This window comes from Phascolarctos cinereus, unplaced genomic scaffold (genome assembly GCF_003287225.1).
Source record: "Phascolarctos cinereus isolate Bilbo 61053 unplaced genomic scaffold, phaCin_HiC Scaffold_4;HRSCAF=312, whole genome shotgun sequence".
Classification (NCBI taxonomy): Eukaryota; Metazoa; Chordata; class Mammalia; order Diprotodontia; family Phascolarctidae; genus Phascolarctos; species Phascolarctos cinereus.
Genome location: NW_027555847.1, coordinates 602,608,747 through 602,633,885, shown reverse-complemented (window position 1 = coordinate 602,633,885; position 25,139 = coordinate 602,608,747). Strand labels below are relative to the sequence as shown.

The 25,139-nt window shown below is 36.6% G+C and overlaps 1 protein-coding gene across 1 annotated transcript in view; it reads left to right on the top strand.

Moving 5' to 3' along the window:
* RSPO2 (R-spondin 2) overlaps window positions 1-25,139 on the top strand; it is a 259,264-nt gene that overhangs the window by 149,421 nt on the left and 84,704 nt on the right. The window contains exons 4-5 of the mRNA XM_020970219.2: window positions 7,029-7,172; window positions 8,470-8,658. Of these exons, the coding sequence (XP_020825878.1) occupies window positions 7,029-7,172; window positions 8,470-8,658 (333 nt within the window). The remainder of the gene's footprint in view (window positions 1-7,028; window positions 7,173-8,469; window positions 8,659-25,139) is intronic.

Below are 25,139 nucleotides of genomic sequence, written 5' to 3'. Positions count from 1 at the left end.
TTGAGAAAGTTTACTTTGTTGTCTGTTAAAAAGAGACTGGAGAGGGGAGAGACTTGAGACAGGGAGACTAATTAGGAGGCTATTGCAGTAGAGTAGGTAAGAAGTGATGCCTACTTGAACTAGGGTGTAGACTATGAGTAGAGGTAAGGGGTCATGTACAATGCGTGTTTTGGAGGATAGAACAGCAAGATTTGGTAACTGATTGCATATGTGGGGTGAGGGAAAGTGTGAAGTCAAAGATGAGAATCAGGTTATGAACCTGAGGGACTGGAATAATGATGGTGCCTTCCACAGAAATAGTGATGTTTGAAAGGGAGGATAGATAATGAGTTGTGTTTTTAACACCTTGAATTTGAGACATCTCAGGAGTCTACTTTGAAATAACCCACAGGCAGTTGGCTATGTGGGTTTAAATCTCAGAGGGGGAGTTTAGGGTTGGATATGTGAGTCAGCTGCAGAGAGGTAATAATTAAGCCCAGGATGCTGATGAAGTCACCAAGAGAGTATATGAAGAGAAGAGGGCTGAGGATACCACCTGGATAACAGTGTTAGGGATATGAGATAGATGATGATCCAGCAAAGGAAATTGACGAGGAACGGCAAATAGATAGGAGAACAAGAAAGAACACTGGAGAAGCAAGGTCAAAGGATGATGGATTCAGAGCTAGCAGGGATTGTAGAGTCCATAGAGTACAATCTTCCACTTTTACAGATCAAGAAACTGAGGCACAGATAGGTAAATGACTTGTCCAGGCTATCACCTCCTTCAAATGTCTGAGGCTGCATTTGCACCTTTCTTTCTGACTTCAAGTTCAATTCCTTTTTGAATATACCACATTATACCATCTCTGAGTGGAGAAGAAAGTAGCTCAAGGTCATGATTGAAATCACTGGAGATTTTTTCTTTTTTTTATGTATAAGGAAGATGTGGGTGGACGTGTTGGAAGGCAGTTGGGAAGGAGCCATCTGAAGGGGAAGAGGTTGAAGCTTTTGGTGACAGTTGAACAAGCAATCTGTTGGAGAGGATAAGAATGGATGATATTGTTTGCGAGAACAAACTCCAAAATCTGAAATAGTTTTAGAAAGAAATTTTCAGATTGTCCAGTAGAGGAAAGCAAGCCAGAAAGGAGGCATGACTCCCTGTTGTCCAGGCTGTAGAAGTTTTACATTATATACAATTTAGACATGGGTGTCTGCATACAAACCACACATACACAGTTAAGCAAAGTAGCTAAGAGGGCAATTTGAAAATAAGGTATAGATTGAGATTGATATGAGTTAACCATAAACATTCAATGAAATTTATGTGAAGTCAAAACACAAGCTTGGATGGACCCATCACAAGTCCTGGGTGTGTGGTAACTGAAAAAGAAGAATCTAATAAATCATTTTTCCTGCAATGGGATCGAGAGCATACATAGAGAAGGGTCACCTCAGTAGAGACTAGGGGAATTGAGGAGAGAATGAGGAATGATGTTCAGGAGTCTTGTGCCCTGAAGAGAAGGGGAAGAAAAGTAAGCTTAAAGATAAAGGGTTTAGGGAGGGCCACAGCCAAGATGGTGGTGTGAAAGCAGTGACTTGCTTGAGCTCTCCCACAAAGCCCTCTAAATACCTGCAAAAATGACTCTAAACAAATTCTAGAGCAGCAGAACCCACAAAAGGACAGAGTAAAACAAATTTCCAGCCCAACACAACCTAGATGGTTGATTGGAAAAGTCTATTGTGCCAGGCTGGGAGAGGAATGCAGTTCAGCATGGTCCACAGGCAAAGACTAGGCCTCAGGGGACTGAATCACAGGCAGCTGTGGTGGTTTCTAGACTTATCAACCAAAAATGCTAAAGATAACTTAAAAAGGTCAGTAGGAAAAGTCTGTGAGTGTGGTGAGAGAGAAGCTTAGTCCTAGCCCCAGTCCTGGCACTGCCGTGGGATAGTGGCTGCTTCCAAAGTTCTCGGCCCACAGACTGAGGGGGAATTGAGTGACTGATTGGGTGGTGGGGATTGCAGGGATCTCTTTGTTGGTGCTGAGGCAGGAATCTTTTGCTTTGCCCTTGCTTGGATCTGGGTCAAAGTTCTGGATGGAGGTCCTGGGGTGAGGAGGAGTGCTGGCATGGTGGAGCTTGAAGTGGAAATAGAGAGGAAACCCTCCTCACAGTTCCAAGGTAGAAAAGAGTGCTTGTGGTTACTAATAGACCAGAGTACAGGCCAGGAAAGGAGTAAACACCTCACCCTTGATTGTACCACCTTGGAAGAATTGAAAATTTACAGGTTTCTAGAAGTATCTCTGAAAACAGCCACACAAAACCCCCAAAGCTTGAGACAGTACATTCTGCACACTGGAAGCAGACCCTTACCTTAACAAAGAGTTCAAAACTCAAGGAATTGGCTGGGAACATGAGCAAACTGTGCAAAAAAAATCAGACCATAGAATCTTTCTTTGATGACAAAGAAGATCAAAACATACTATCAGAAGAAGACAACAAAGCCAAAGCTTCTACATCCAAAGCATCCAAGAAAAGTATGAATCACTCCCAGGCCATGGAAGTGCTCAAAAGGATTTTGAGAAGCAAGTAAGAGAAGTAGAGGAAAAACTGGGAAGAGAAATGAGAGTGATGCAAGAAAATCATGAAAAATAAGGCAACAGTTGCTAAAGGAGACTCAAAATAAACTGAAGAAAATAACACCTTAAAAAATAGCCTAACCCAAATGGCAAAAGAGGTCTAAAAAGCCAATGAGGAGAAGAATACCTTAAAAAGCAGAATTGGCCAAATGGAAAAGGAAGTCCAAAAGCTCACTGAAGAAAATACTTCCTTAAAAATTAGAAGGGAGCAAATGGAAGCCAATGACTTTATAAGAAATCAAGACACTGTAAAACAAAACCAAAAAAATAAAAAAATAAACAATATGAAATATCTCATTGGAAAAATAACTGACCTGGAAAATAGATCCAGGAGAGATAATTTAAAAATTACTGGACTATCTGAAAGCCATGATCAAAAAAAGAGCCTAGACATCATCTTTCAAGAAATTATCGAGGAAAACTGCCCTGATATTTTAGAACCATAGGGTAAAATAGAAATGGAAAGAATCCACTGATGACCTCCTGGTGACCTCCCAAAGGAAAACTCTTAGGAATATTGTAGCCAAATTGCAGAGTTCCCAGGTCAAGGAGAAAATATTGTAAGCAGGCAGAAAGAACCAGTGCAAGCATTGTGGAAAACCGATCAGGATAACACAATGTTTAGCAGCTTCTACATTAAGGGATCAAAAGACTTGGGATATAATATTCCAGAGGTTAAAGGAGATAGGATTACAACCAACAATCACCTACTCAGCAAAACTGAGTATAATCCTTCAGGGGAAAAAATGGACATTCAGTGAAATTAGAGGACTTTCAAGCATTCTTGATGAAAAGACCAGAGCTGAATAGAAAATTTGACTTTCAAATACAAGACTCAAGAGAAGCATGAAGTGGTAAATAGGAAAGAGAAATCATAAGGGACTTATTAAGGTTGAACTGTTTACATTCCTTCATGGAAAGATGGTATTTGTAACTCATGAGACCTTTGTATTAGGGTAGTTGGAGGGAAAAATATACATGTATAGATAGACTGATACATACATAGAGGGCACAGGGTGAGTTGAAGATGAAGGGGCGGGTGATATCTGTAGAATAAAAATTAAGGGGTTAGAAAGGATTGTAGTGGGAGAAGGAGAAAGGGAAAGGTAGAATGGAGTAGATTATCTCACATAAAACAGACAAGAAAAGTGGAGGGGAAGTGGGGGAAGGTGAGAAGGAAAGAGTGAATCTTATTCTCATTGGATTTAGCTTAGGGAGGGAATACCATACACAGTCAATTGGGTATGGAAATGTATCTTACCCCACAGGAAAATAAGGGGAAAGGGATAAGAGAGTGGAGGGGATGTCAGATTGGGGGAGAGGGTAATCAGAAGCAAACACATCTGAGGAGGGACATGGGCAAAAGAGAGAATAGAAAAAATGGGGGAGCGGATAGGATGAAGGGAAATATAGTTAGTTTTCCAGAACATGACTACTATAGAAGTATTTTGCATAATTACATGTATAACCTGTATTGAGTGGCTCCCCTTCTCAATGAGGGTGGGTGGGGAGAGAGGAAGGGAGAAAATTTGGAACCCAAAGTTTTAAAAACAAATGTTAAAAATTGTTTTCACATGCAACTGTGAAATAAGATATGCAGGCAATGGGGTATAGAAATCTATCTTGCCCTACAGGAAAATAGAAGGGGAAGGGGATAAGAGAAGGTGGGGAGATAGAAGGGAGGGCAGATTATGGGAAGAGGTATTCAGAATGCAGGCCATCTTGGGGTGAGGGGAAGGACAAAATGGGGAGAAAATTTGGAACTCAAATATTATGGAAGTGTTAAATGTCAAAAGCTGTTTTACATTTTTTAGCAAAGATAAGCAGAAAGACATACACGTCCCATTTATCAATTTTGTAGATGGAACAAACTTGGGAGACAAAGCTAATATAATAAGAGCTAAGATTCAAAAATATCTACATAGACTCATGTTATATGACATGCAATATAAAATATAGACTAATATATGAAATATATTGTCAACATTGGCCTAACAATAGCAACAATAAAAATAATAGTAAACTAAAAAAAAAAGACAAAGGGTTAATTTCCTCAGGAAATCCTCAGAGTTCTTCAGCTGAGAGTAAGCTTTGATGAAAGAATAGATAGTTTCTTTGGGTAGTGAGAAGTGGAATCAGGGAGGAATGAAATTATTGCCTTGCTGGAGTAAAGACACAGTATAAGTTGAACAACATGAATTTATTGTGTACTCAGATTTTTGAAAGGCCTATAGTATTTAAGAGGTTTTGCATTATGTAAATTTATTTGAAAGGATGGGGTAAAAATTAAAAAAGAAATGGAAAATATGAGTACTAATAATGACCAGGACAATATTTCATGAAAGTAATTCCAAATATATACTTCTATAATTTCACATGCCCAACAAAATTTTATTATTGCAAAGGTACATTTTAAACAGGAGTCAAACTTTTCAGGTGGTTTATAAGGTATCTAACTTAATTATTTTTAATTTAAAGATTTGGTTGATCTCTTCCCTTATATTCCTTTAAATATTTTGTACAGATGCTATAATTTTTTTTAAATAATAATACTTTTCTTGAAATTCAACAGAAAGTCCAACTTTTTTATGTGAATAAAATATGTGATATGACCTAATTAAGAGGTTAACTGATCACATATGAAATTCTTATTAAAATGCATGTTATTGAGTAATGATTTCAAACAAACTTTATATTTTCCTATGCATTAAAGAATTTTTTTAGTGCATCATTATGATTATTATTCTAAAATAACTGCCTACCATACTTTCCCATCTCTACAAATTTTTTTAAAATTTAAAATTTTTTAATTAATTTATATATTTTTAGTTTTCAACATTCACTTCCACAAGATTTTGAATTTCAAATTTTCTACTCATGCATTAAAGAATTCTTGCTGTGCTTTTGAATTTTCCCTAAATTAGTGGTACATCATTTGCACATGATTTTTTAGTGTTTATTTCATTAACTGTTGCTTTGGGGTTACTTATTTCCCCAAACTGACCCAGTAAGGATTATAGGACTACAATATCATATATTAAAGTTGAGAGAGCTGTCATAGGCCATCTAGTCCAACACTCATTTTATTAGATTTTAAAATCTTTTCCCCATTTAATAAGTATTTTCTCTCTCCATCCTCTCTTCTCCCCCATACAGAAGCAAAAATTTGTGTAACAAATATTCAGTCAAGAAAAACAAATTCTCACATTGACCACATCCAAAAATGTATATTTCATTTGCCGTATTGAATGCATTGCTTTTCTGTCAGGAGCTGCATCCCTTGATTTTATAGATGAGGTAACTGAAACTAAGGGAAGTTAAGTAATTTGTCCAAGGTCAAACAGGTATCAAGAAGTAGAGGTATGGCCTCTTGATACTTAGGTGGTATGAAGAACCAGCTATATTTTCTATTATAAGATAGTCTATAATTTTTTTGACATATTCTATTTAGTTTCAGGTACTCATTAACTATATTTTCAGAATAAACTTTAAAAATCTGCACTTGAATTTCAGGTTTTATTTTTGTCTTTCCTATCAGGTTCTTTGCCTTCTGATTCTTTTGTTACTTTAACATATCAAATTCAATGTTGGCATTGCACTGAGATGGTCATTGAATGTGTCACAGGAACACTGAAGCAAATTGATATGTAAGCAGTAATATAACAGTTAATAGAAGGATTAGTCCATCCATCATGCCCTGCTTTCAGCCTAATAATAAACCTTCATGCCTTCATTCTTTGTCCCTTGCCAAAGGTAATTTAGAAAAAAAATTCCCTGTAAAATCACTGCAAATTTTTGTTTGTTTTTGCCAATGACCCAAGCAATTAGTGAAAATAATAAGGTCTAATAAGAATTAGGTTGGTCACATAATTATCAAATCAACGTAGAATCATTAAGGACAATCTTCTTTCTGTGTTTTCTGCATTGAGTTTCAGAGGAATCTCTGCGGTCTGGGGAAACTGAATTAATTTGTTGAATGACCTGTTCTTTTTTTTTTTTTTATCTTTGATGGATAGCCAGCAGTTATACCAATTATGTCTGCATGTGTAGCTATGTTATGATCTCATTTAAGGTTCTCTGACCTTTTAGTTTTAATCACAAAATTAATCCAAATTCTTAATTTTTTAAACTTAATACTACTTGAAGACTTCACACAAAGTTCTGAACATCCTCATGTAGCTATAATATGTTCAGAGACCAGCTACTCATTGCTTCTCTTTTTATTGTTGTGGTGATAAGCTGTAGGGGGTGAGAATGATTTGAAAGGGGCAATATTAATATCTGTGGACAAGGAAGAATGGCAATTTTGGCCATTAATATTTCTGTGGGGATAATGATTTGGGGAGAGGGTGAATATTTTTAAATGAAGTGTTTCTTACTTGAATTTCTCTTTCTCTTAAAAAAAATTTAGGATGCAGAATAGAAAACTGTGACTCTTGCTTTAGCAAAGACTTTTGTACGAAGTGCAAAGTGGGCTTTTACTTGCATAGAGGCCGCTGCTTTCATGAGTGTCCTGATGGTTTTGCATCATTAGATGAAACCATGGAATGCGTGGGTGAGTGGTCTTTAATTTCCTCTAAAACTGTAGCCCCTTTTAACACTTGTGTCTTTGCAAAACTTTTTGGATTGATTTCCCATTGTCTACTTGAACTACATTGTTAATTAAAGCTAAAATCAATGAATCATGTGTTGATTTACTGAATTATTAAGATGAATATTCTCAAGCATTTTTGTTCTGCTAATAGCTAGTATTGGCATGTTTACTTATTGAAATGAACATGTGTCAGCAAAAGTTTATTACCTAATTAATATATCTATTTCTTTTTAGATTAATAAAATAATATCAAGTGTTCCCAGAGAGGTACCTTTTTACTTGTGTTTTCCCTTAAGATTTTCAAGTAGTTTCACGTCAGTTAAGCACTCTTCATTAGGACCATAAATTTCAAAACTTTTGTTATTCTACTACTACGAAAATTCAGCTGCACGAAAATTGCACTTGCATTAAATGTACAAACTATGGTTGGTTGTACCCACATTAGGTGACATGCATCAAGCCTTCCAGTGGAATATAAGCTTCTGGAGAGCAAAGACTATTTCTTTTTTTTTTCTTAATCTTTGTTTACCCAAGAACTAGAACAGTGCTTTAATAAACCCATACTGAATGAATAAATAAATACTTCACTTTATCTTCTTCATCTTTCAATATATTTAAATCCTTTGGGTGAGAAATTTGTAATGCAAACTTCCCATGCATTTCTATTCATTAATGATCATTATATGAATTCTTAAAATTTCATTGAGATATTCAGAATTATTATATTCTACAGTTGAAATTTAGAGATGAACTGATTGCTAGATTTTGATTTAGGAATTTTAATTCAATCAGAAATAAAGTAAATTTTTTCTCTTGATTTTCTTTTTTTGGATTATATCATGAACTTTGGGATGATACACACTGTGCCTGGCACATAGTAGGTGCTTAAGAAATGTTTATTGGATTGGATAATATGTACTGTAAAAGTCTTTCAGCCTCTTCAGATAAAACCTGAGAAGCCTTTATTTCACTGAAAAATTGTGTAAAGAAAGATGGAAGGCTTACCACTGGGGGCAAGAACCTTCTCAAAATTGTGGGACAGTATGTTTACCCAGGGAAGCATATGCACACATATAATTGGGTGTTTATATATGTATATGTGTATACACACATGTTGTATACATATATATACACACATATTTACATATATAGGGTTAACTTGTGTGTGTGTGCTGGGGGAGGAGGAGAAGTATCTTTATTTAAGTAGATGGTATAGGGTCAGTCTGTGTCAAGTTGTTGCTTGTCTTTGTCTCAACAGAAGGATGTGAAGTGGGTCCCTGGAGTGAGTGGGGAACTTGTAGCAGAAACAACCGAACATGTGGATTTAAATGGGGTCTGGAAACAAGAACACGGCAAATTGTTAAGAAGCCAGCAAAAGATACAATACCATGTCCAACCATTGCTGAATCTAGAAGGTGTAAAATGGCCATGAGGCATTGTCCAGGAGGTAAGATTCCATGAATTTCATCTGTCTTATGAAGTTATTTTTTTCCTTCTAATTTTGTTTGCCCCAATGTAAGGGGCCTATGAAAGATATTTTCTAATTATAGTTTAGTTGTTAAGTTCTGTATAGTACTTATTAGAAGAAATATGGGATAGTGGATTGAATGTTAGAAGTAGTCAGGAGAACTTAGGTTCAAATCCTACCTCTCACTCTTATCAGCTATGTGACAGTGGTAGCACTTAATTTCTCTGAGTTTCAGTTATCTCATCTATCAATTGGAGATAATAATACTTGTGTTATCTACTACAAATGGTTGTTAAATTAGGAAATCTGTGAAAAGGCCTATGAATGTATCTAAATAAGAACAATTGTTTTTTGATCTGTGAAGAATTCACCTTTCAGGAAAGAACCTTCTTCATCTAATATAGCATTAATATATCTTGAAAGTGCAAGGTAAAGTTTATGAAAAGCCTTAAGGTTTCCAAGAAAATAGATTCTAACTAAACTTGGATTTGGTGGCTATTATTCATGAGGATATGACTAAAATTAAGCTATTAAATTAATGAGGTTTATGTAATCTGGGAATATTCCCTATCATCATCAGCTGAATATTTATAAAACTATGCATTTGCTGTTAATATGCTTTTTTAAAAAAGATTTTTAGAATTAGCCTATTTCTTGTATATATGTGTCCATGTGTTGATTAGTAACTATATAAATTACCACAGGGTCCAATAAGAACTCTAAAAAAATGAGCTGTTTAGTAAGAAGGAAGTAAAAATTTGGCATTAAGCTCAGTAGTGATACTGGAACAACCAGTGGTCCTTGCCATCAGCTGTATCATTAATATGCTGGCTCCATACTGGGAAGGGCAAGTGGATCAGGAGAAAAAAAAAGCTCATCTAATCTATTTGTAGCATTGAACCTAGAGGATATTTGTTTCTAGTGTTTTGTTTTTGTTTTTACACTGCCTTTATATAAAATATCTATAATCCATGGAAAACTCTATATTTATTTTTTTTAAGGGAGATGCCAACATAGGTTGTGAGGTCCTATTAGATCCAGATCCGGAATCTCTCTTGTATTTGGTGGTTTTGCTATTCAATTAGAGTTCCTTGTTTGGTCAATGGAAACAAACTTTATTCGTCTGTTTCTTATACTCAAAAGGATGGTGTTGTTCAGATAAATTGGGTGGCTTTCATTCAGAATATAAAAATTTTTTTTATAAAATGAATAAGCTACCTCTTGCAATGCTGAGGATATTTAACCTGCAGCCTTGAGCCTGAAAACAAATGTAAAGTATTCAGGTATTGAGAATAAAGGCTTGCATTGTGGTATGTTGTTTATATAACATCTCTCTTCCTCCCTCGGCAGCTCTGCACCCCATTGTGGTCCATATTAATAATAAGAATCACTCACCAAAAAGGCTTTTAAAGCAAATATGCTTATGTTCAAATAAAGTGTGTTGTTATGTTACAGACTTCATCTTAATTCAGTCTTATAGACTGTTAGACAACAGGTTATTGAGCTGTAACATTCATTGAAAACTTGAGATGTTTGTCTGCACTGGTATTAGCGGTACACTATCTAAATTGAAAAATAATCTGACACTACTCTGCTAGCAGTTTAAATGCAACCAAAATGAGAGTCCTGAGCAGACAGCTAATGGTTGTTTTTTTTTTAAGTAAATGAGTTGACCAAGTTCAAGGCTTTTGCCTTGATTTTTTTTTAACCCCAGAGTTTATATCCATGTCTTATCTTTCATTTTCTTTGAAGGAGTTTTCTGTCCTCATTTTAAAAAATGTTACATCACTACAGTTTCTGGACAGTAACACAAATACTGAGATGGTCCAAATGAAGGAAAATGTCAAACATCTTAAAAGTGGTTATTGCTATTTTGCAAATTATGCACAGATTAGCTTGCTTTAATGCAAATTGCACTGGAGAGTAATAACCCAAAGTGTCACACAGATGCAAAAATATTACAGGAAAAATAGAAATAAATTTTGAAACTTAAGCAGCAACTGATTTGAATCAGCATAATTGCTAAATAAGTGTCCCTTCTTGCCTCAGGAGAGAAGGGGAAGAAGGTCTTTGCTTCCCTGAGTCATGGTGATTAATGGAAAAACAGAAAAGAAAATCACTTTATCCCATTCTCCATCTTGATCTGATTTCACTGAGCTGCTTTGACAAACCATGCAAAAATGTGAAGCCTAATCAGGTTGTGACTATGGGCATTTTTCAGAATTTTCCAACATATGTATGGATTTTCTGCTGTTGCATCCAATCTTAACCTGATTGTGCACAAACCCAGTCTTAACCTCCCTTCACATTAAACACTGTAATATTAGAATCAGCTGCTTACAATTACTTGCAGACATAAGTTATAGGTCACCATGATGGAATATTCACTTTAAGTGCATAAGATGTTACCCTAAAAAGCTATTATGCAATGAGAATGTAAAGGGCCTGAAATGTGTTTGATTTTTTTTTACCCTTTAAACTCAGGATGAAGTTCTGTTAATTGTTAGCTAGAATATACATTTGCTTCCCCCCCCCTCCATTTTTGGAGCACTGAGGGATGTGGACAATATGTTAGTAACTGATCTGTGTAAGGTAATTGGTATAGTAAGTAGGTGTTGTGGATCTTCTGTGCAATCAGTTTTATCTTTTTTTTTTAGAAAAGCTTATTTCTTTTTAAGCTCTTTAGTCTCTTTTCATTTTAAAAAGTTAGATCTCTTCTTGTCTCCTTTTACTTAGAACTGATTTGTTGTCTTCCTTTTATATTAAAGAGCATTGACTTGGAGGTCAGGAGAACTGGGTTCTAACCTCAGCTCTGTCATTAATGGGATCTGTGACTGACCATGGGAAATCATTTAGCCCATCTTATCTCATTTTCCCTATGTGCCAAGAGAGAGTGTTGGATTTCATAATCTCTAGGGTCTCTTGCAATCTTTAAAATTCTAGGATTCTGTGATTCCTAGCCAGGTTATGTAAATAGCAGGTTTTGCGGCTGTCATATAGGGGAAGAGGAAGAGAATTGGAAGACCAACAGCATTGTTTCACAACAAGGGGTCTGGAACATTTTCCAGAAGCTGACTAATGCAGCTGCCAAGCCATCCGCAGCTAGCAGTTTTCACCCTCCTGCTTCAGGAAGGTCTCTGCCTTGTGCACTCAGATCTCAGATTAAACAGAATTCCTTCTTGGATGCACATGTGGCATCTTTTAAAGACAAACTGTTAAAAAGCCAGCAAAAGACATGATGCCGTGTCCAGCTATTTGTGGAGTTTACCAAGATAGCAAGAGGGTAGAGAAAGATAAAAGGAAAAATAATTAGGTAAGGAAAAGACAATATCATGTAGGGGAAGATGGATATCACAGAGGAAAATATTGCATGGGAGTTGACAAAGGAGTGAGTGTTTAATAACAGAACTAAAAGGGATATTTTTGAAACTGAAAAATGATTCTGATTGTGCTATAATTCATAGAAATAATAAAGGAAGAGCTAGTATAGGTTATTTAATCTGCAGTCTTGAATTTAATGAATTTCTAGCTACAATTAGTGCATTAGTCAACATCTAGTGGTAGAAAAGCATGGAGATACACCTGTTGATCTCTACAAATAGCCAGGAGCATTAACCAGAGAGAAATTATGTAAAGGTAGACCTAGAGAATCACTGAAGATCGAAGAAAATTTTGTCATCTGAAGGCTTGAGCAACAGTAAAAGAAAGGAATGTATTATAAGGAAAAAATAAGCTCCCAGGTAAAGCTTTACCAGTTAGGAATTAGAAATGTCAGCTGCTTTGTTGGTACACCTGATTTCCCCGCATACCCCAAAGACTGGCAGCTATAGTCATCTCTTCTTTAAGTTTTTACTACTCTTTGTTGTGAAGTCTTTATTTCTCCATCGTAGTCTAATTTTGGTTGGGGGAAAATAGGGTTCATTTTTTTAAAAAATCAAAGTTCTTTAGTGACTAAGTTTTTTGTAACATCTCTTCCATAAAGCTAGAGATACTTGTAGCATAGCTCCTAGGATCATAAATCCAAGGCTGAAAAGAATGTCAGAGTCCATCTGATGCAATCTCATTTTATTAAGGAGCAAACTGAGGCCTAGGAATGTTAAGTGACTTGCCTGAGGACACATCACTAATAAGCAACAGGGGTGGAATTTGAACTCAGGCCCTCTGACTTCATAAGGCAATGCTCTTTCTTCTGTACATTGCCTCTGTACATTTCCACTGCCTCATTGAGCTATGGCATTATGAAATCTGAGTGGAAAAGGGACCTTAGAGAACTATCTAGTTCAGTTCCGTAATTTAGTGGATGAAGAAATTCAGGCATATAGAGTTCAAGTTACTAAGTCACATGGTGTATGACAGCATTAGAATGGAACCTAGGTGGTGATGACTGCAGCAGCAACAGCTAATGTTACACACAAAAATAATAGCACCTACTATATACCAGATGCTGTGCATATGCTTTGCAAATATTATCTCATTTGATCTTCACAACAATTCTGTGGTGCTATTATAACCCTCATTTTAAAGGTGAGGAAATGAGGGACAAGCAGAGGTTAAGTGACTTGCCTAGGGTAACATAGCTAGCAAGTGTCTGAAGCTGGATTTGAACTCGGATCTTCCCAAATCCAGCCCTGATATTCTATCCACTGTGCCACCTAGCTACTCCTTGTCAGGGTCCCCTGAAACCAGGAATTTATGGGCTTGTGGCCCAGTAAGATTGAATTAAAATCTAGTGCTTTTTCTGTGATGATAAGGATTAAAATAACATAAATATTTGACTTGGTAAATATTAAGTGCATATTTACTTTGTCTAAAACTCTATGCTAGACTAGGGACCACATAGGAAGATGTGGGGTATTCAGACACAGTCTAAGATGTGGTCTTTGCCCTTAGACCTTACAGTCCAGTAGAGGAAATATGATAGGCAGATGCACAAATAACTAATATAAGACAAAAGAAATGCTGTAGAGTTTGAATAGGGGAAAAGATCACATCTGGTTCAGATTGGGGAGGATCAGGAAAAAGGTAGCCTTTTGAATGGATCTTCATGGATAGGAAAGATTTTATCAGCTGGACATAAGAACTGGATGCTATAGACTCTCTGGGCAAAGATAAGAAGTACTAGCAAAGGCAGATGATTGAGAAAGTATGGAAAATGTTGCAAGAACAGTGAGAAGTATAGTTTGGCTAGAATGTAGGGGAATGGTGGAGGTAGAACTAGGAAAGTAAGAGGGAGCCAGAGCTTTGAAAGCCTTTGAAAACAGGGCTTTAAACTTTTTTCTGTAGGTGCTAGGGAGCCATTGAAGGTTTCTAAGTGGGACATTAACATCAAATCTATGCTTTAGGAAGAGCAGTCCGACACTTGTATGTAGGATGGATTAGAAGGGGAAAGATCAGTGAGGAGGTTATTGCTGCAAGTAATAAGGGTCTGACTTAGAATCATGGCAAAAAGATGGGGATGGATGTGAAAGATGTTTCAGAGACAGAATTCATAGGGTCCAGCAACCAACTCACAGGGTCACAGATCTAGAGCTGGAAGGGATCTCAGAGTCCATCTAGTGTGACCTGCTTATATTATAAATGAGCAACTGGGACACAGAGAGGATAAGTGACTTGCTTAGGTCACACAGGCAGTAAGCAGAAGGAAGGGGAAAATGAGGATTTGAGCCCATGTCCTTGGAATATAACTCCAACATGATTTATGCAGCATTAGGCTGTAACTGGGAAGTGTCATATTAGAGAAATTCAAGATTTCTCTAAGGTTTTGAGCCTGACAGGCTAATGGAAATGGGTAATAGTGTAATTTGTTAGAAACAGGGAAGTAGGGAGGAGAGCAAAAGGCTTGAAGAAGAGAAGAGTGGGAAATGTTTAGTTTTGAGCATGGGAATATAGTATATTGACAAGATTTCCATAAAAGTATGTCAGGCAGATACTTGTGAGTCTGGGGCTTAAGTAACAGGTCATAGGATCATAGATTTAGAATTAAAAGCTCCTTCAGAGGCCATCTAGTTGAATTCTTTCATTTTATAACTGAGGAAATGGAGGCACAGAGAGGTTAATGGCCTTCCCCGGGTCACATAACTATTGAGTATCTGAACCTAGGTCTTTCTGATTCTATGTCCGGTATCCTATCCACTGAACTGGGCTTTCTTTGGTCAGAACTGGAGAAAAAAGGTTTTTGAATACCACTGTAGAAGGACTAGTTGAGAGCAGACAAGTGGATACATTCATCAGTGAGGGAGAGGAAAGAGAGAAGAGAGAAAGGATGGAACCCAAAGAATGCCTGAATTTAGTGGATAGGACAATGAAGAGGAGACATCATGTAAACTGTCAGAGGAAGGGGAATAAAAAGAATACCATGTTATGGAAACCAAAGGAAGAGAGCATCATGGAAGCAGGATTTTAAAGTTTTAAATGTTGCCGAAAAATCAAGTACAAGAACTACGGAAAGGTCATTGGTAAGTCTGGGATAAGGTATTTGAGTAAAGAAATGGGGGATAGAAGCCAAATCCCAAGTTCTTAATGAGGAAATGGATGGTGAGTAAGAGGAAGCAATTCATAGCCTTTTTGTCTTCTAGAATTCTAATGAAGTAGAGAACTTTTTAGTTGTTCCTATACTCTGTTTCTCTTTTGTTCTAAAGTAGCCTCTGATCTATATAGCTACTAAGTGATGGTCTTTGCTATACTCCTCTTCAAAAGACTCCAGTGGCTTTCAATTGCTTCTAGGATCAAATACATTCATATGCATAAATATATATGTGTATTTATACATACATATCCGCAGTGCATTTAAAGTCCTTAACTAGTTCCAGTGTACATTTCCAAGTTTATTACAGTTAAGATCATAGATCTAGAGAGAGAAGTGCCCTTGCAGGTCATTCAGTCTAACACTCTTATTTTACAGGTGAGGAAAATGAGGTCCAGAGGGGTTAAGAAAGTTGTCCAAGGTGACCCAGCTAGTAAATGGCAGAGCTGGTATTTGAACTTGGTTCTAGTGATGGATGCCAAGTTCAGCCCTCCAGGTTGAACAGTTTCCACTGTACCTTTCTCTTCATGTACTCTGGCTACTTGCTGTCCCTCACTATAATGTTTCTTTACCTATTTTTATGTCTTTGCAGGGCTTTTCTTTCTAGTCTGGGATTAGTTCCTTTTTACCTCTTTGTCTTATAATCCCTACCAGGGGTAGGGAACCTGAGGCCTCAAGGCCACATGTGAATAATGATAAATAAAAGGATTTGTTCTGTAAAACTTGAACTCAGTCAAAAGGCTGTGCTTGAGGACCTAGAAGGCTACATGCGGCCTCGAGGCCACCCCTGCGGGCCTCAACTGTAGTATAAGTCTCTCTTCCTTTATGAGCCCTTTCCTGATGGTTCCTTCTGTCCCCTAATAGTTACTTTGTATTTTGAATGCACTGAAATGTGTACATATTATTTCCATAGATAGAATATAAACTCTTTGAGGGCAGAGAGCATTTAGTTACTGAATTATATCAATAGTACATGGCACATGGGCAGTGAGGTGGTGCAGTGGATAGAGGGCTGAGCCTGGAGTCGGGAAGACATCTTCTTTAGTTCAAATTTGACCTCAGACGGTTGCTAGCTGTGTGACCCTAGGCAAGTCCCTTAACCCTGTTTGCCTCAGTTCCTCATCTGTAAAATGAACTGGAGAAGGAAATGGCAAACCATTCCAGTACCTTTGCCGAGAAAACTCCAAGTGGGGTCATGAATAATCAGACGTGGCTAAAACAACTCAACAACAACAGCCACAATGACACCTGGCCCACAGATTCAGGGCTCGATATACTTGATCTAACTCTAATTTGGAAAAAAAAACCAACAATGAAATATACCCTGTTATCACTTCCATGACACCACTATGCTGAATCAAGAGAGGGAGCCTTGGTTTCATATACTTTTGCAAGTTCTCTTTTCAGAAGAATATTGGAGGCCTCCATGCTACCTTTAGTGTGAGTGGAACTGAAAGAATAATATTGGATCTTAAGTCCTTTTTTTTTCCTCAGTTTGGGAGAAGTCTGCCCTGTGGAGGTAGGTTGTTATGCTATTCAGTTCTGGGTCTGCTTCCCTGCTTCATGGGTTGCATACTGGTGCTTTCCAACAGAAACCCCACCCCTGTCTCTGATTGCTTCATGCCAGGATGGTCTGTCTGCTCCCGACCCATTTCAACCATCACAGCTTATTAAATTCCTTCAGGTGGGGCTTTGGCATAACCTGATGTTTATTTCTGGCTACTGAACTTTGTGCTGCCTTAGCTTCAGACCTAGAACTTTTTAGCATTAATAATCATCAACCATTTAACTATTTTATTTTAGTTTTGTGGAGAAATTTAAACATGAAACTTAAATTATATTATTTTGACTTTTTTCATCATTTGCCCTCCTGAATAAGCAGATCTTTATCCAACCTTCAGTTGCTTGTTAAGCAAAATGTGGCTTTTAACTTGGGGGAGACTAAAGGAAATATTATTCAGTGTTTTGAGATTTCACTACTATTGCCTTTCTAAGAGACGTGTTTTGCTCTTAATGTTTTATGTATATAAACTGACAGTGACATGTGGCTGAAGTATTAGATAATATAACTAAAGGCAATTGTAGATTGTGATGGATTAAACTGAAAGCAGGAAATAAGGACATTTTCAGTAGGATAGAGTCAAGAAAATATGCCTTAGACATGTGCTTTTTATTTATCGACATTTTGTTTACATTTAGGTTGCAATTTATGTGGTCTGCATTATGTGTGCTGTTTGAAAACCATTTGGATACAGATTTTAATGATTCTTTCAGAACCAAGAAGGAAACCCTGTTATCTTAGTTGTTAATCGCACATTTATTGGGGGTGGAGTAATAACTCATTTGATTGTTTACAAAAAAAAAAGATCTATCAAAGGAAGACTTTTACCCTACTGGATGTTTGTAAATTTATTTAGATTTCTTTGTAAGGAAGTGATAAAGTGACTTCCAGGAATTTTTTCTTTCTATTTTTATGATAGGATAGTCACAATTTGATACCAGGAGTTATGAAGAAATCTTTCTTTCTTTCTTTTTTTTTTTTGCACAGCATAGAGTGAATATAGACTTCCTTTTATTTCTTTTATTGTCTACCTCAGTAACACTGAATGGCAGTTATTAGTCATCATAAGCCCTTTAGGGTCATCTGTAAAAGAACATAAAGTACTTCTAAATCACATTAAAAGAAGATGGAGTAGTAATTAATATTATTTTGTTATTGAGTATATGTTTTATATTCTCATTCTTTGAAAATAATCCATGGATAACATCGTGGGTAGCTTTGCTAGCCATTATTTTAAATTAACCAAACCAGACCATTAATGATGAAAGGAAGTTTATTTCTTATAGTTAATAAAGCATAGATAAGTCAATAAAGCAAGGTTCTTTAGATTAATCAAGGATTTTGATAGGCCTTCTCCCTCCAATATATGTCTCCTACTGGCCAGTTAAAGTGTTTGAAATTTTAGAGTCACACCTTAAGGTATTTATTTCTAGAAGATTCCTGTGAAAATATAGCTGTTTTCTGAAAGCAGGACAACAGAGGGAAAAGAAGGCTTGCTCTGGAGTTAGAGGCTTTAGGTTCAAATCCTGTCTCTGACACTTAGTGGTGTTGGAGGCTAATCACTTACCTGTCCATGGGCTCAGTTTCCTTATCTGTAAAATGAGAGGATAGGAATTGATAGCCTCTGAGGTCCCTCCAAGTGCTGGATCTTCTAGGTCACCTAGCTGTCTCATGAGAAGGCAGAGTCTTGGGTGAAGGGGGCAAAAGAGGTAAGGAAGAGTATGTTAAGAATGACTAAAGAAGTTAGATGCTTTTTTAAGAAGCAAAGGCTAGGGTGGAAAGATGGGTTGAGGAGCTTAGGGCATCATGGGCATGCTACATGAGAATGGTAAATAGCTGTAGTATGGCAGATGAAAGATAAGGGTCATAAGAAGTCAAACTGCCTATTTTGCTTTAGCTAACCCTGATGCCAGACTTAATTTCCAGCAAGGTCAGGGAACTTTAAAGTGTGGGACCCCATCATTGAGCAGTAGTATTCTTGTTTACATGGAAGGTATTGTCAGTACAATTAAATTCAATCAGTTTTTAAAAAATTAAGCATCCACTATGTATCAAGTGCTGTTCTATGCATTGAGAATATGGAGACCAATCTCTCCCTCCCCCCCCCAAAAAAAAAAAACAGTTGCTGGTTATATAATCGACGAGATTATATTTTACTGAGAGAATAAATATATAAATATAAAATATATACTAAGTAATATAGTGGAGTGGGAAAGCACTCAATTCTAGGGGAGGGGAGGTCAGGAAAGATCTTGTATAGGAGGCACATGAAGTGAGCTTTGAAGTTAAGAATTCTATGAGGTAGAGGTGAACTCCCACCAAGCAGAGAATCCAAGTGAGGTCCCTTTGGAATGTCTTATCCTACTTAGCAAAGTCTTAACTAGTAACTTCAGAGCCTGAGACATTAAGCCTAAAATATGCCTGAGGAAAATAGCACAACAAAAAATTTGAATCAACTTCACAATTCATGCTGTGGAATTATCTAAGAATTAATGAAGACAAATGTAATTGAATGGGAGAGGGAATTGGTTCCTATAGTAACTGACAAATGGGTCTAATGCCCAGGTAGCTTCCCGTTTTTAACTAAATCTGAAGTAACGTATGTGTGTTAAATTTTTCCCCTTCCAGATTGCAAAGTCTTAGGATAAAGCCCTTGGGACTCAAGTCTAGTTATAGCTATTATTCAATTATAGCTGTGATTTCAGGCACTAGAATAGAATTTTTATGGGTGGTGGTAAAAAGGGTTCTCACTAATGCATGTCATATGATCCAAGAAACACTATGTATAAAAAAGTGTCCAAAATGGTTTTCATTTTATTTTTTACCAATGATAAGCTACTCTAGTATTAATGTAAACTCTAGAAAACAGCACCTACGATATTCGAAAATGTAACTGTAGGCTCTGAGCCCTTCAATGCATTTCTTTACCCAGGCTAACCTTTCTTAAAAAGGATCCTCAAAATCAAGACAGGCAAATAAAAATGTTCTGTTTTGTTAGATGTGGGATCCTTCTCCTCATCCCTTGCCCATGACTAAAGAAACTCTTACATATATTAGTCCTGTAATGATGACTTCGAATAACTATTTTCTCTACTTAAGCTTCTCTATGGCATCTTTAAATGGTGTTGACAAAAAGGGAGCCGAGTGTTGGCTAATTTAGTTTTCCTGTAAATACATTCCCTGCTACTGAACTCCTCTTGAGCTGGTGCTCTTGGATGTCTGCCAGTATCAGATTTTCTTGGGAAGAAAACATTTTAACAGGATTAGGGACAGAGAAACTTGTTCGATTCTACTTGTGGCTTTTTACTCCAGCCCACAGAGGTTTGGTTACTGTTCTGTTATCAGGCAGAGGTGCTTAGATGACTAGAGAATGGCCATCTGAAAAAGAGGAGTTTCTTAGGTGACACTGTATCATTACTTCAGACTAAAATGCAGACAGAGACTAAATTTCATCATATGGTTGTTTAGATAGAGAAGTATATTTTAAAGCTATATTTGGTTTTGATCATTCTCACTGGGTTTGATAATTTTACCTTCTTAGCTGTACTATGGGAATTTGGACATTAGTGTGACTTGAATCTGTTTAGCAGATGGGCCCAGTTCAGTCATGGCTTTTACCTGGTATGTTTATTCTTCACACCGTGCATAATAGGCTCAATAAAAAGCTTTCAGAAAAGGAGAATTTAAATAGAGGTTCCAAGTTATATTTGTGGTTTCAGTACTGATGCTTATACAAAATGTACACAGACTTGCTTTTGATGTCACTTTAATTATATTCTTATCATTTAAAGAATGAATAATTTTTCATTGAAGTGATAGAAACGTCAAATTATTGCAATACAAAATTTATAAGTTTTTTGCCGCTTACTGGAAGATTTCACTAATTTTATTCCCCTTGATACATTTCCATGACAAGTGTAGCTACTCCCTGAATTATAAAAAAGCCTATTACATATGATAAAATACTTAGAATAAGGACAAAATATTATTTTTTTAGATACATAGAGGCCCCTAGTGATCATTCTTGATTCTCCATAGTGGGGCCACACTCAGTTACAGTGTTAATGACTATTAACAGGATAGTGACTCAGGAAGGCAGCCTAAGGAGCTTCCTGCCCTTACTAAGGGTGAGATAAAGCATACTTAAATAGTAAATTCTTAGAGCATCAGCCTGGTATAGGGAATAATAATAACAATAATAATAACAATGGCAAACATTTATATAGCACTTACCAAATGCCAGACACTGTGCTAATCACTTTATAATTATTATCTCATTTGAAACTCAGGACAATGCTTTGAGTAGGTACTATTATGATCTCTATTTACAGATAAGGAAACTTTGAAACACAGAGTTTAAGTGACATGCCCAGGATCACACAGGTAGTGAATGTCAATGGTTGGATTTGAATTCAGGTCTTCCTGACTCTGGGTGTGGAATTCTATTCATCACACCACCTAGTTGCCCAATAGTAGCTTGCATTTACGTAGTGCCTTACAATTTGCAAAACAGTTGGCTTATATTATTTCATTTTGTCCTCACAATAGCCCTGGAAAGTAAGTGTTATTATTAGACCCGTTTTATTTGTGAGGAAACAATCTGAGAGGAGCTAACTTGTATCCAGATTCACACAACTAAGTGTTGACGGCAATAGTACTTTTATTACCAACCATATTTTACAAATAAGAAAACAGAGACAGAAAAATATTAAATGATTTGTCTAGGGTTAGAAAATTAGTAAATGCTGGAAGCAGGACTTTTAGTCCAAATCCAAGCACTCCATCTACTATACTGCCTTCTTGGTGTAGGACTAGCCTTTTTTACATAACTCTTAGGCCAAATATAGTTGAGGAAAGAATCATTTTTTCCTTTTCAAGACTACCTGAAATTTATTTTAACCCAATTGCACCTGCATAAAAATGACTATGACAATTTATTACATGACATCACAAATTTCACAGGTAAGTGCTTAGAATAGTCTTTCCTCTTCTACTCAAATACCTACAAGGTAGTAAATTACAATAGTTGAATTGATTTGTTTTGACTTTTTTTTAAATCAATAACTCTGAAGGCCTAGATAAAAAGTTAATTAAATTTTCTGGCAAGAATTGAGATTGGCAATACCTTGGATGACATAATTGGTACCTAAAAGATTGTGTGAAGCTGGAACAATAGGCTGATAATAAGATGATAATTAATAGATTATAAATATGAAAATAAAATTTATCATTAAAAAAATCAGCTAAATCACCCAGGTTGGCAGTTTCACTGTCATTCCTTCCTCTTACTCAACCTATACATCCAATCAGTTTCCAAATCCTGTCACTTGTATCTCTTCAGCATCTCTCATATATAATTCCTACTCTTCATTTGCGCAACTGTTGCAGAACTTTCATCACTTCTTACCTTAAGGTATTGCAATTACCTCTTATTTGTCTCCCTACTTTTTCTCTCTTTCTACAGAGCCACCAAAGTGATTTTCCTAAAATGCACATCTGAATATGTTACCTCTTTACTCTAAAATGGAATAACTGTATCCAAATCCCATGACCTTTTCTTAGTCCTCATTATTCCTCATCTTTCTGTAGCCTTTGATAGTGTTGATCACCCTCTTATTGTTATTTTTTTCTCTGGTTCTCATCCTGCACATCATACCACTCCTCATTTTCTTTTGCTGGATCCTTATCCAGGCATATCATCTAACTGAAGATGTCTTATGGATTCTATTACTATCCTGGGCCCTCTTCTATTCTCCTTTTATACTTCTATTCTCCCTTTGCAGATCTCATCAGCTCCCCGAATTTAATTGCCATGTATACTGATGAGTCTCAAATTTACCTTTCTAGCCTAACTTCTCTGCCTGAATTAATTCATCTGAAATATGGGGATTATAGTATTTATAGAACATCTCATAAAGTTGCTGTGAGAATCAAATAAAATCATGAATGTTAAGCACTCCTGCTGACATTCAGTCTTGTGTCTATAACTGCCTTTTGAACATCTCAAATTGGATGTTCAGTAGACATCTTAAACTTAACATGTCCAAAATAGACTCACCTTTCCCCCATCTTCTCCCTTCCTAATTTTCATACTACTGTCAAGGCCAACACCATATTTCTAGTTTGTCAGGCTCACAATCTAGGCATCATTCTCAACTCCTCATTATTTTTCATTACATATAGCCAATTAGTTGTCAATGCCTGCCAGTTTCATCTTGAATATATCTCTTGAATATGTCTCCATCTCTCCTCTGACAGTGCCACTGTCCTGGTGTAATACATCATGCTTAGCACATGCTTAAGAATATTGCAGTAGCCTGCTGATGAATCTGTCTTAAATCTCCCATATGTTCCATTCAGCTGTCAAAGTGGTTTTCCTAATTTCCACAGGTCTAACTGATCACTAAACTCCGGTGTCTCCCTTATACTTCCAGGATCAAATACAAAATTTTGTTTCATATTCAAAACTCTTCATAACCTAATCCCTCTACCCACCTCCTTTCCATTCTTCTTATATGTTATACCATCACATATTCTGCAATCCAGTGACACTAGACTCCTTACTGTTCCACAAACAAGGCACTCCATCTCTTGGCTCTGGGTATTTTTTCTGGCTGTCTCCCATCCCTTGAATGCTCTTCCTTCCTATGTCTAACTGTTGCCATTCCTGGCATCCTTCAAGTCCATACTAAAATCCCATCTTCTACAGGAAGCTTTTCTCAACCCCTTGTGACTCTGGTGCCATGTCTCTTTTAATTATTTTGTTATCCTGTATGTAGCCTATTTGTATGTATTTATTTATTTGTTGTCTTCTCCATTAGATTGTGAGCTCCTTGAGGGCAGAGACTGTCTTTTGCCTCTTTGCTTACATCCCCAGTATGTATATTACAGTGCCTGTCACATAGTAAGTAGATGCTTAGTAATGTTTATTGACTGACTGGGAAGGGATATTTTGTACCTCATCCTATTTCTTCAATTTTTGATTTCTTCTGCTAGTATTTCATTTTGAAAATTTTTGTTTCACACAATTTAGAGGTGTTGGGTATTTGGTATGGATCAATACTAATTAAAATATCATTCTTAAAATTTTATGAAAGTTATCTGAGTGGTCATCAAAAAATCTTCATCAGTAATAATGCCCTGATTCTAATAAATTTTGAATTTATGAAAGAGTGGAAGAAAACAATTGTTAAGCACTTACTGTATCCTAAGCAGTTAGCTCAGTGCATAGGATAGAAAATAGAAAAATAGAAATACAAATACAAATAGAAATACAATAGAAATAGAAATACAAAACCAATCCTTACTCTGAGTATGTTCATATTCCAATTAGGGGAGACAACACATATAAAAGTTTAGGTGAAGTGCAAGCAGAAATGACCAGTGGTCCTCACAGTTAAGATTCAAAGTAGGTCTCAAGGCCCGGATGGGTGTGAAGAGCATAGCAACGGGGCATATGTAAGACTGATTGAACCTTATGGAGCAATGGCCTGGCAAAAGGTAAAAACAATTGGTCCACCATCTTACTAGAAAAATTGTATTTGATGACTCCTTCGTTATTCAGGTGTTACTAATGTCCATATTCCCAGTTCACATCTGATAGATCAGGTGGATCAAAAGGTCGGAGTGGTGTGGGGACTCTTAGATACCTTCCATGGGGGTCTGGGTGAAATTGTAAACCAGCCAGGAAGGATCAAATCCTGACTGGTGGGAGCTAGGCTGTGGGTATTGTCCTACAAAAGGAATAGGGGAAGAACCCTTTGTATTTAGCTCTTGCTGGACCCTTGGGCAATCTATTTGCATCTGAGTAGCATATTGGCTGGGGTAGCAGAGTGGAAATTTTACTGGTTGCATTCTCAAGGATACTCAGATCTGTAATTATTCTGTATGGATTCTTTATCTATTAATTCATGAAAGATGGTAAGCTTCTGGTGTATAATTCCAGCCACCAGATCTTCTAAATATTGTAGCAGGGGCTAACTTTTTACAGCATACAATGATATTTTGCATAGTTTCTACTACTTTTTTTATATTGTCTACATTATTCACAAAGCCTGGGCTCCTCAATGATAACTTTTTTTTTTTTTTTTGTAATTATGGTTGTTGTGAGAAGCTGGTCTTCAAATGCCATCAATAAACTCCTGTATCTCTACAGACAAGTGTATGTAAGTGAACAATTCTTTGCTTTTATATTGTTGGCTAAGTTCAAACGATTGCTATCCATGGGAAGCCTTTTTATTCCACTCCTACATTTTAACCATTTCATAGTTACCTTGCAGAGGTAAGCTGCCTTTATTTATATTTGACAAATCCAGGGGTATGAATGTGCTGTCCTCTTTTTCTTTTATAGTTACTTAGAGAAGTGATCTCTGCTTG